At 33.5% G+C, this 13,144-nt stretch overlaps 2 protein-coding genes across 4 annotated transcripts; both read right to left on the reverse strand.

Annotated features, from left to right (window-relative positions):
- Nucleotides 1–160: 160 nt before the first annotated feature.
- Nucleotides 161–2,995, reverse strand: SAMC1 (S-adenosylmethionine carrier 1). 3 transcript variants are annotated; one of them, XM_079064049.1, is made up of 12 exons: nucleotides 2,889–2,995; nucleotides 2,687–2,767; nucleotides 2,278–2,385; nucleotides 2,039–2,121; nucleotides 1,823–1,899; nucleotides 1,651–1,741; nucleotides 1,461–1,514; nucleotides 1,262–1,357; nucleotides 911–1,000; nucleotides 763–814; nucleotides 509–651; nucleotides 161–425 (listed from the first exon to the last, which is right to left on the reverse strand). In XM_079064049.1, exons 2-12 carry the CDS (start codon nucleotides 2,739–2,741, stop codon nucleotides 282–284), a joined length of 993 nt encoding a protein of 330 aa, XP_078920175.1. In that variant the 5' UTR covers nucleotides 2,742–2,767; nucleotides 2,889–2,995; the 3' UTR covers nucleotides 161–281. The 3 variants fall into 3 exon arrangements, with proteins under 3 accessions (XP_078920175.1, XP_078920174.1, XP_078920176.1); XM_079064048.1 differs by having other exon boundaries at nucleotides 2,876–2,995; XM_079064050.1 differs by having other exon boundaries at nucleotides 2,856–2,967.
- Nucleotides 2,996–4,622: 1,627 nt separating this feature from the next.
- Nucleotides 4,623–5,285, reverse strand: LOC145130237 (uncharacterized). Its single transcript, XM_079065071.1, has one exon. The coding sequence runs from the start codon at nucleotides 5,283–5,285 to the stop codon at nucleotides 4,623–4,625; it is 663 nt and encodes a 220-aa protein (XP_078921197.1).
- Nucleotides 5,286–13,144: the final 7,859 nt, after the last annotated feature.

Raw genomic sequence — 13,144 nt, forward strand, 5'->3', positions numbered from 1 at the left:
TTCCCTTCTTTTTTTTTGTTTTGGGTTTCTTGTTATGAAGGTATTTACTTTTTAGTTAGTTAATATTATAAAAGTGTTTCTCATGATTTGTTTATTTTTGGTTTGTGGTGTTATTCTTTTTTTGTAGCAAATGTAGATTTGAGAAATGATATAGGCTGGGTGTAGAAACTTGAAAAGATACACAATATTATTAGCGTTCCACATCAATAGAAAAGTTGCTATTTTAGCAAATCTTCACTAATTCATTCTCTCATATAAAAATAAATTACATTTTAGCTGCCTTAATCTTGCTTTGGGGTATCAGAACTTTGATCATTAGGTGGTTGAAGAAACTGTCTTTCTGCAAGAATTTTCTTTGTTCTCTCCAAAACACCAAAAAAAATCGAACCTCCGATTCCAATCCACAAAACTCGAGGTCCAATACCCTATTTTTTTTTTAACAAATTCAGAACTCAACACTTTAAATTTCCACAGTCCAGGGGCATTTTAGTAATTTTCACACACATACCTTTAAAAGAGCAGGAGGTCCCTCTTCTTTCAAAATTGTTTGAACACAATCAAATATCCCTTTGTATTGATTTGCTGATCCCTGAATCATCAACCTAGTTTTTATCACATCAAGTGGAGTAGTAATCGCTCCCGTAATCGCCCCTACAAAACATAATTCAAGAATTACCTATTTGTCCTTTATTTGTTGGAGGGTATTTTAGACAATTTCACAAACAATGAAATATATATAGAGAGGGAAGGGTTACCACTTACCAGCAAAAGCACCAATTGCAGCATTTTCTGGATCATGAAGGTCTCTACGTGCCTGGTGGATGTTTTAAAACAAATCAAAAGTTTGCAAGGGGCGATTTCGTAATTTAGCATATATATAAATTTTGGTCTTTTTTAAATAAATACTCACAGCCAACTTATAGCCGATCCGAAGTTGCTCATATATACAAAACTGAATAGCATCAAAAGGTAGATCTCGTAGCAGAAAAGATCCATATCCCTAAATTTATTCACACTTGAATGTTTTTTACAACTCCTTAATAAATAATAACCATGCATTTATATTTCTATACACATAATAGAAATGTATTTACACATTTCTTAATTGATAAGAGCAACATGTAACATTAAACTTGTAACCATTTTACAAGTTTCATATTATATATATATTGCTATTATCAGTATATAAATGTAAGTAAGTTGTTATATAAGTACATTGCTATTTTCTGCAATTTGGTGACAAAAATAGAAAGATGCATACCGCATATAGACCTTTAAACCCCTCTTTGGAAACAATAAGGCGAACTGCATCAGGAGCTGAAGAAAATTGACCAGTTTGTAATCTTTGCTTTACAACCTATTTGTCAAGACTCAAGAAGTTAAAAGGGTAAAAAGGTAAATTGACCCTATAAAAGAAGTAAAAGAGAAATGGAAATGTTCATGAAAAATAATAAGTTTACCTCTGTTGGAACGCGTATTAGAGATGCAGCAACTCCTCCGATAGCACCTGCAGTCTACATAACATTTTGCAAATTTTTGAAATAAAAATCAAAAAAACATCATAAACTTAAAAAAGTTTTTTTTTTTTTTTTAATCTTGTAAACAAGAAGCTGTATTTAACTATTTTCCATTTGAGAGAATAAGAATTACGAGATGTGCAACAGCACTAAGATTTTCAGGGAGCATCTTCAGTAGTTTCTTTTTTGCAGGTTCATAAACACCAACAAACAAAGCAGAAGCCCTACATTCAGTAATTTGTTATAAGCATCACTTCCAAACAAAAGGGTAAAATAGTCATTTATGTAGACAAGTCAATACTTACGGTAAAACACCAACAAGATTTCCAGCCAATCCTGAATATAGCCCCTGGAGAACAATCTTTCCTCCACCTCGAGCTGCCTACAATCAAAATATCATGTTAAAGTTTTTTTTTTACATGTTAGAATTTTTTGTTTTTCCCCAAAGTAATTCAAAGATATTAACTCATAGATAACTCTTTTGTTATTATACAACAAACAGTTGATTTAAATTGATATACCTGCAATCTTGTCTTTATTGTATCAATTGGGTATAAAGCTGTTTCAACAACAACTCCAGCTGTTCCTCCTGCTATGAAACCCTCTGCACTATCACAGGAATAATTATAACTTTGTAACAACAAACTTTTCCATAACATTCAACTCGCATCAACAACTTCTTAGTTGGGTCTTACGAACAAGATTAACAATAGTATACTTTGAGAAAAAATCGATACAAGTAAACAAATTTAAGAAATACCAAATAATGTTCGTAAGAAATCAACTGGCTTATCTTCCCCTGAGCTGATTGATGCAAAAGACTTTTTTGGTATTAACTGCAACCTTTGTGATTTCCCATTTGATACATCTGCAAAACCACACACCTGCTCAAAATAAATGGCACTAACAGAGACAATATTACAATATGAGTGACGAAACGTGGGGCTCTTATGTTTGTATTCATATCTTCAGCTATTTATTTACCAATCGGTTAATTTTCTAATAATGCTTAATTTTCTAATAGTGCTATCATATTCATCAATGAATTGAATTGGATATGGACATTGGACCCTTGTTCGTTCAGATGAGAAGTGTTGAATTTAAGATGATTAATGGAATTATTGGATTAATTATGCCAAAATTGAGAAATGTTGACAAATTGAAGTTACCTGGTGAAGACATTGATGAGTTCTTCGAGTTAATAGTTAATGTAAGAGGGGCCATCAAGCTTCAATATGAAAATTATCCACCTGGAGATTGAAAACTCCAGAATTGTGAGAGATTGAAGTTAGCAACGAACTATAAAGGACAAAAAACAGTAACAAAAAAAAAACAAACAAATTGAGCAGAACGTGTACACCGAAGGCGTACACAGTGGTCTTGTCTGACTCGTGTTTTCGGTGAAGACGTCTGGCTATGGTATATGGATATAGAATTATAGAGACGATGAGTAGTGTAGCCGTGTAGGACTGTATCAGTATGAGTGTGTCTGTGTAGCCATTGTTGGGCTAATACGCCCCTACAACGGTACAGCCTAAGTGCCTAACAGCCCTATCCTACCCAGGCCTTGAATTGGGCTTCCATGGTTACCATCTTTGGGCTAGCTGCTTAGTCTCCTCTGCTGTGGCCTGTCAGCGGTTAGCATGTGGATTTGCAAGAATTTGAAATTTAAAAATTAGAAACATTTTTAGGATATTTTTAGAAAATGTTACTGTTTCAATTTTTGCATGATTGGTCTCTAAGCCCGGTAAAATGACTTTAATACCCTTTTTTTATTTTTTATTTTCTTTTTGATTAATTATATTTAAAATAAAAAAGAATAATAATAAATATACTCTCTCTCTCGTACAACCCACTTCTTTCACTCATCTTCCCTTTCTCCCTATACAGTGTCACCGATCACCACCCATGAACACCCACCATTTCCATTGCTTCAACACCCCCTATGAACACCCTTTTCCTTCGCTCCCTCGATCACCTCTTCCTCTACATCCTTCTATCATCCAAAGATTGTGGTTTTAACATCACCTATCCTCTAAATATGGTGGTTTCAACATCACCTTAACCAATAACCGGCGTTCCCCTTTCACCACCCGCCTCTCTTTGTTCTCTGAAGTTATGTTCTCCAACGGTGAACCAGATCAGCCGCCACTAACTTTTTCCAATTTTAGGTGATCTGCATCATCCCCAAATTCATATATGATGGATTTAGCAAAGGTTTCAAGATGAAGGTCTAAGAAGATGAGAACAGATTTTCTCTGGTGGATTAATGGTTCTTCTTCTTCGCTGACTCGGTGTCTTCTTCTATCATCGTTCTTCCTGTTTCTCCACTTAATTTCATCCATTGATATCGACGGCCAACAACATACGATGAGCTATTAGAGTACGATTCTCCGGTTGGCCTTCCTCCGAAAGGCATCACAGGCTACGATCTAAACAAAAAGGCTGGGGAGTTCAAGGCTTACATGAAAGAGACGTACTCTTTCAAAATTCGAGGTTATGCTCTCAATTAGAAGTCAACAATTAGGTCATCCGCTATACCCACCACATACCACATATGTGGTGGGTGCCACATCAGCACCACAATCCCCTACCACTAACATGGGATACCTACCACTAACACACCACTCCACATCATTATTTTTATTTATTTTTAATTCAAAAATACAATAAAATTACATTTTTTATAATTAAAAAGCATTCATTTTTTTAAACTAGTGTTTCATTAATTATAAAAATAAAATTACAACTTCAAACTACATTACTTAGTTAATTTAGAAAAAAAAATTACATTAATTAAAAAAACAAAGAAACATACATATAAAAAACCTAATCGTCGTTCATGCTATGTTGGTACAAATGTTCTGCGACATCTTCTCGAAGATTGAAACACGTTTCACTGTTATGAATTTCAAGAACTCGCTCTAAAAACGCATTCGTTCCGGGTACTAACTCCTCAATTGGAACGACAACGTCGTTCGGATCATACGTGCAAATCGCTCGACCTTCATCTTCAATAATCATATTATGCATTATAATACATGCTAGGACCATTCGTTTAATTCTTTCTTTATCCCAGAGTCGTGTAGCATATTTCACTACATGTCATGTCTGCTTAAGGACTCCAAATGCCCTCTCGATATCCTTTCTCGCCGATTCCTGTTTTTTTGTAAAAAACTTTGATTTTTTACTTCGAGGAACCGAGTATGCCTTCATCAATGTAGAATAATCCGGGTATATCCCATCACCAAGGTAGTAACCGTATTTGTACGCGTGCCCGTTCACCGTGAACGTCATATCAGGTGCTTTGCCGGTCCAAATATCGTTGAAAAGTGGAGACTGGCCAAGAACATTAAGATCGTTGTTAGACCCCGCTACTCCAAAAAAGGCATGCCATATCCACAAATCTTGAGATGCAACAGCCTCTAGGATGATAATTGGTTCACCTATATCTCCTCGAGTGAACTGACCACGCCATGCAGTTGGACATTTTTCCCAAGCCACATGCGTACAATCTAGACTGTCAATCATACCCGGAAATCCATGTCTCTCTTCATGAGCCGAATATAATCTCTCAATATCACGTTGAGTAGGTTTGCGCAAATATTCTTCGTGAAAAACCTCACAAACACATGCAGAAAACCAATCTACACATTCAACTGCGGTCCTCTCGGATACTTTCAAGTACTCGTCAGATGCATCGAATGCTATACCGTATCCCAAATACCTAAGAGCAGCCGCACATTTTTGTATACTACTAAACCCCATTCTTCCTCTAGCATCGGGTTTTTGTTTGAAAAAATCATAACGAGATTTTAAAGCATTACTAATACGTAAAAATATAGCCTTATTCAAACGAAAACGACGTTCGAAGGAATTGTCATTATAAAGACAATTATCGGCAAAGTAATCACGTACCAATAAGTCGTGTGCGGCTTGGCGATCACAATTGACGACCGCCCTTGTACGAGCTGCATTCGAACTTTCTTCGTCGTGAATGTGTTGCACAACGTTGAAGAATGTGTCGACGAATTCTACGTCGTCATCCGAGTCAAAAGCTTTTAGAAATTCAATATGTTTTGTGGAATCCTTGTATATGTGTTTTGTGGTTTTAGAGAATGAAGATTAGAATGAGGTGTAAGTTTTGGTGAAAATAGAAGGTTTATTTATGTAGTGAATTGAGTTTGAAAAAAAAACAAACGGTCAAAATAGTCGTTCAACGGCCAAATAAACCAACAACCAATCATCTTCTCCGTTTGATTTCGTTGTCGAGAGCACGGATGAGCACGACCACGCCCGACCACGGAACGTCGGGGTGGTGTGCACGAGACTTTCTCGTGGCCAGCTAGACCACGATTTGCTTCGTGGTATGTATACCACAAGGTCTTAGTGGTATGATGGAGAAAGGGAAACCGGAACATCTTAAGGAAATAAACGTCAAAATATTGGTAGTGTGGTTGTCCATCGTGGAGGTGGCTCGTGTCAGAGATCAAATCAACTTCTCAGTCGGAATCCTTACGATAGGATTTGAGTTGAGTAATTTTCTGGAATCACCACGGTGTGGTTATGGATTTTATTATAATTATATGGTTTCGATTGTAACGTCTCAAAAGTCTCAAAAATACTAAGTAAAGATATTCATTTTCAAACATCCAAAACCATTCATTCATTTGTTAACAAAGTAATCAAAGTAAAGAGTATTATCAAAATCAAAACATTAGAATAAAGTCATAAAATAGAAAATGTGGAATAAAACTTCAGGAAATGCAGTGCGATCAAGTTGGTCCCTTCCCTTTGGAACCAAAAGTATCTGAAACATTTAAAAATTACATCGTAAGCACAAAGCTTAGTGAGTTTCCCAAAATGTCACATACCATACATACATTCACGCGTCGATTCCAACCCCAAGTGAAGGTTATGGGCCAAATCATAGTCAAACAATCACTTTTTGTCATGGGTCATATCATGGTCTTTCCTTGTAATGTCAATGGCCAAATTCTGGTCTTACATACAAGTACCATGAGTCAAATATTGACTTTTGATGCAATTGTCAGGGGCCAAATCGTGGTCTTTCATACAAGTGTTAGGGGCAAAATCATGGTCTTCCATGCAAGTGTCATGAAGACAACTCGTGTGACAATTGAGAAATTTTCGTCATCAACCGTCACTAGAGATTAGTATCGATAGATGACAAACAATAGAGTTTTACATATTTCGGGAAAATATGATCAAATATACTATGATTTTAATAGGATAAAAAATGAGTGACCTAAAGTCGTACCACTATTAATAACGGTCATTATACTAGGAAAGTGCACACCAAACTGGTCCCAAAGATATAAAAGTGGTAAAATTTTGACTCCGACTGGAGGAGTTATGATTTTATAAAAAGTAAAAATCAACAGCGTTAATAATGCTATTAACGTCAAAATAGTATACATAAATCTGTTGAGTTTTGACTAACATCACTAAAAAGAAAAGTGTAGTACTCTGAGAGATAAGAACTTTAAAAGGAAAAATGTCAAAAACGGAGTTCGCTTAAAGAATATACAATTTTTAGAAAAATATATAATACGAGTTAAAAATAAAAGTTAAAATTTGGCAACGCAACCTTAAGGGAAGTTGTAGTACTAGTAGAGAGCTACACAAATATATAAAGATGGTAAGAAACAAGATTTATATAAGGAAGATATGAATTTTTATAAAAGATTTAGAGTTGCACCCCAAGTGTGTGCCATACTCGACGCGCACGTCTGACAACTAGATTCGTCAAGATTGGAGAGACGTGGACCATCAGAAGTATGAAACATGGCAAACTCTGGATGGATCCACGAGTCGTTTGCACATCACTTTCTGATTTCCTCACATCCAAAACATGTATCTCTCTCTCTCACTCACACACACTCTCTCTCTCTCTCTCTCTATATATATATATATATATATATATATATATATATATATATATATATATATATATATATATATATATATATCTTGAGCTATTTCGGAAATCCTCCTGATGGCGCGAAGTTTCAGGTGTAGTAGCAAGGATGCTTCTGATCACGCTACTAGGGTGAGTTCACAACCCCTTTTCACTATTTTAAAAGTTTTATAGGGGGTTATACATGCTTAACAAACTGTTTTATCAAAATATATTTATATCTATAAATATTAATCGTGATATAAAACATGAAACCTTAGGATAATGTAGTCATATATACTATACCTAGTTGTAAGCTATGATATTATGCCTAAGAGTTATGATGTCCGATAGTCTAGGAAGAGATATTATCTAGATTTTATGATTGTCAATTCCCTAGGATAAGATAGTACCTAGAAGTAATATTGGTCAATTATAGGGATATGTAATGTACCTAATCGTTACCCTTCCCAAATATCCTATTTCAAATTAACCATAATTAGGATGTATGTATATATATATATATATATATATATATATATAAAAGATAAATATGAGATCAAAAAGTTATTATTATCAAATATAAAGTAAAAGACTTATATTGTGATAGTTATAGGAAATCATTAGGAAATAAAAGATAAAAGATAAAAATTACCTAAGGTTAATGCATTAGTGAGCTGTTATTATTCATCCTTAGTCTGATTAAATTTGTCTAGCCTGAACCTGTAATCATTAATATTGCGAGAGCTAGAAATATATATATAGATCTATACAGGGATTGACACTCCCACCTATGATTGTTAGCTACAATCCCGACATGATAACTTTCTTTATTATTCAAACGGTATTCGACGTCCGATGAACCATCGTGCGGGAAAATTATTAGTCAAACAATGTTGATTATGGGGGCTCATGGTAATACATTATAACCAACTTAGAGATCCGACTACCTAAAGGGACGCCTTCACGTATTAAATAAAATATGTTATGAACTTATGATTAATAAAATATCCTAAAATACAAATATAGTAATATAGTATTGATAAAATATTCTAAAAGATAATAAAATAGGATTGGTAAAGTATCATATATAAATAAAATGTTAGGATTAGTAGAATATCCTAAAAAGATAATAAGATAAGAGCGATAAAGTATCTCACAAAGATAATAAGATAGGATTATGTTATCAGATGAAATGAAATTTTGAAAGAGACAATATAATAAAGCATAAGAAACAAGGAATAGAAGTAAAATAATTATAATCATCGTAAAAATTCCTAAAAAGTTTTCAAAATAGTTTATTATATGTTTATCTCAAAACCTATGCACTCACCAACATCAAGTTGACGTTTTCAAAATCGTATGTATTCCTATGATGGAATAAGGATCAAGGTAAGGAAGGACAATCAACTTGAAGATAGATAGGTTTCATTTAATTCCTTGTAATATATTTTGTTTACAAAGAGATAATTATGGTTTGCGTTCTGTGATTTGGGTAATCTATGTAAATACCGTCACCACTCGACATTTCCGCCAGCGGCCGTGGAAGGTGTGACAACTAGCATCCTACATAATATAGTGATAAGACTCACTTCAATCCAAAGACAATACAAACCATACACTCAAGCTGATGGTATCGAATCTCCTCACGCTTAACATACATAATAAACCCTAATTAACAATTAAGGTAATAACTAACTCTCATAGGGGCAAAAGACCATTTGCCTTTCCAAGACTAAATCTCAACACATTTGACCAAAATTCAAACTTGGTCAAAAAGTCAACGATCAACCCTCAGTTGACTTACACTTAACGTAGCATACTGTTATATGCTCGGCGTAGAGCTCCTGAAAAACGGGTCTTTTTCTATGTTACGCTTAGCGTAGAGAAATCTATGCTCAACGTAGCCATCTGATGTCCCAAAACTTCATTAAGCTCTTAATACATAAGTTAGCTCCTTAAACTTTCAGATCCGATCTAATGAAAATCTTAATGGATAAAGTCTCTGAATTTATCCATTTGCATGCCATCAACGAGCACAAAACCATCCCCTAATTTTATAAAGTCTTCTGTTGCTCAAGAACTCATGCATGGATGGATGAGAGTGACCAAGCTCGCATTTTTATGACTCAACAACCCCAAAGACATTTGGAAATGGCACTCAAATGGTATGGAGTAACTCATACTCACAAAGACCAGGTTATGGGGACAAAAAGCATATAAACTTATAATCAAACTAGATCTAACATGAATGAGCACCAAGATAAAAGCTTTATACCTTGTGGAGGTGGATGATGTGATGCAAATTCTAAATCTAAAAGGCTTGGAGCTTCCAAATGGTTCCACGATGCAACTCTTCCTTCAAAAATGCACACAAAACACTGTAAGAGCTCAAAACTCACACATGGTTGCTAGAGTTTCGAGGTGGTTGCTTATGAAGGTGGAGGTTGAGCATGCATGGGGAGGATCCCATTGAGTTAGAGCCTTTAAATAGGGCTCACCAACCCCTAGGTTTAGGGTTTTGGTCCAAGACACTTTCGCTCAACGTAGCTTAACCTATGTTTAACATAGGTCATTAAACATCCACATCAAATCTCTCTCATATACTCAACGGATGGGACTATACTATGCTCAGCGTAAGACATAACTTTCCAAAAATAAACATTTTAATAACATAGAACTTCAAAGAACAATACCTGAAGATACGTGTTGTTAGGGATAGGATCTCGGAACTAATTTGAGATCCTCAAGACTAGGGATCCTCAAAGGCTCAGGATCCTCAAACCTCAGGATTCCGAATATACTCCAGGATCCTGACTAATATTTTTTATTATTTATAACAGCCAGATATTCTTTTGCCTTCTCACATGTGCAGAAATAACTAGTCAAAGTCATGCTTTCAACAAATAGTCGTCACAACCATGCAAAAGACCCAGAGGACCACCTCAGCAAGCAACGACTATAAGTTGATCTCGGAGGATCCCATAATTTTCACTAGTTATTATCCTTTGACTATACAAATCACTTGTATTCATCACACTGCACACGAGACTTAGCAAAACAATAACATTTGTATTTATACTCTTTACATATTCTCTGTAATCGATCATTTTCGATCAATAAAATCATCAAATAAGGTGATAATTATCACCTCCCAAGGTTTTGTGTCGGAAATCCTAGCAAGGATCAAGGGATTTCCTTGTAAACCACTTGTGTAATCTTGTTCTAATTTCGTTAATCGTTTTACTTACAGCACCACAGTCTCTCATATACTTTGGTTGATATCCACCTAGTTGATTTTTGACCAAAACACGTGTGTTGCATCGATAATGAACTTGTACATGAAGATGAGGAGTCGATAATGAACAAATAGACATATGTTCATCTTTGTATACAAAATATTTTGTATATATCAATTAATTTGTATAAAAATATAAGTCTTTATCAGTTCTTGAAGATGTTAAAGGATTACCGTTGCTTGGAGATGATGTTGGCGATGAGACATTAGAGAATGGAGGTAACTGGTGATGTTAGAAGAAGTGGTGATGATAACAGAGGTCCATGGTGGTTTTTTTTTTTTTGGGGGGGGGGGGGGGGAGGAGGGTGTTGATTCCAACGGAAGTATGACATTGGGAAGATGAACTCGATGATGTGGGGAACCAGTGGGAAAAAAAGGGTGTAGTGTGGTTTAATAAGGTTTTTTGTTTAAAATTAAAAATAGTTTTTTATTAAATTTAAATTGAATTATAAAAATAAAGTTCAATGAAATGTCTAATAAGAGTAAAATAGTAATTTTAGATCAAATTTGTAACAAAATAAAACCACATGTACCACTCATGCAAAAATTGAAACCGAAAGGACCTTGAGTGTAACGCTTTCTACTGATATCCTGAACGTGATACCATTTGTAAATCATGGGACCACTTCACCCGACAAAGCTTTCACTAAAAAACCCTAAGGATAAATTATTATTTTATGTAAACAAGTAGACGTTGTTTGATAATTTATGATTGGATTAACGTTTGGTCGAGTCACCATGGGTTATGTCTACTTGTTCACTTTCGTTATTTGATTTTGTAACAACATCCATTTTCAACACCGAGGATGATTCATTCCTAATTAAATTTAAATGTCATTACTCATTACATACATTATAAATATTATAAATGTAAACATGTGAGGAAGTTATGATTTATCAAACACTTTTGAACATGAAGAAAATTACCGAAAATAAAGTTAATTTGATTTTCAAAATAAATATTTTTTAAAAGCAAAAACAATAACGATTTTAGTTTGATTTGTTGGACGCACCAACTTGTCTTCAAGCTATCTAAACTTACTCTGACTATACTTAACACATTTTCCTCTCTATACACGTATTATATTTTCATGTTCATAGTCTCATACAAGCTTACTTTAGTTTGGGATCCCATTTTCACATGATTCAGACAAAATAGTATCATATATTCAATCAACTCGGATTTCTTTCAAATAGTACGTTTATTGTTTTTTAAATACAAACAGTACTACCAAAAACTTTTTTAGATTATAAGTTATCATATGTTTTATTAAAAATGCTGAGTTTTTTTTTCATGAACCTTAGAGCATCCACAGCGGTATTGTAAATGAACTAGCAAACCTCTGTGAACATGACATGGCAAATCCAACTCAACAAGTTCTTGCAAATATAGAAAGGCTTTCAAATGCAAAAGTGGGTCCCTCCACTCATCAATGTGCTACTTGCTATATATAATTATATTACAATGCTTTTCAATTATTTAATTAAATCACTTGTTTAATTGATTAAAGTATCATCGTGATTTTTATTTACCGATTTGCTAGTTAATATATTACACATCTTTAAATCATTATCTCGTTTCATAATTACTTAAGTGATTGGTCGATTAAAATACTATTATTAGATTATCTATTTCGTAATTATTTTATTAACTAAATAAAAGATTTAAATTTAACTAATGTAATTTATGTTGATTTATTATTGAGTAAACATTAATATATATATATATATATATATATATATATATATATATATATATATATATATATATAAAGTAATAGTTGATGTGGCAGTGGGGACCATTTTTGAAAGATGAATGTTATTGCACTGATGTGAGTAGTCATTGCAAAACTGATGTGTCACAATCGAAAAATTAGTGACATTGCACTGATGTGGATGACCTTAGTTTAATATATTTAGATAACTAGTTTATAACCCGTGAGAACCACGATTATAAAATTAATTAAACTTTTATAATAAAAAAATATAATTATTAATCAATTATTTTAAATAATTCATTTTAAATAAATTATTAATTAAGAGATATATCAAATTTTTAAAGTTATTATAACTTCAAATTTAACATATAATCTACTTCTACTTCTTATAATAAATGAAACCTAAAAATGACACGTGTCAGTTTTTTAGAATGTCTCTTTGACACGTGACATTTTTCTATGATTTTTATTATTTCCTTTTTTTTTTAACAAATCAAATTCAATCCAAATTTTGAAAATACAAAATCTTATCCTAATAACATTATTATTTTATTTTGGTTAACAAATTAATTCATAATTACTTACAATCGGCAATATCTTGTTTTTTTTTACATTTATTATTATGTACCTCTTCTAATAAATGAAACCTAAAAATGACACGTGTCAGTTTTTTAGAATGACTCTTTGACAC

The sequence above is a fragment of the Lactuca virosa genome, chromosome 8, assembly GCF_052849685.1.
Source record: "Lactuca virosa cultivar CGN04683 chromosome 8, Lactuca_virosa_CGN04683_v6, whole genome shotgun sequence".
In the NCBI taxonomy this organism is placed as follows: domain Eukaryota; kingdom Viridiplantae; phylum Streptophyta; class Magnoliopsida; order Asterales; family Asteraceae; genus Lactuca; species Lactuca virosa.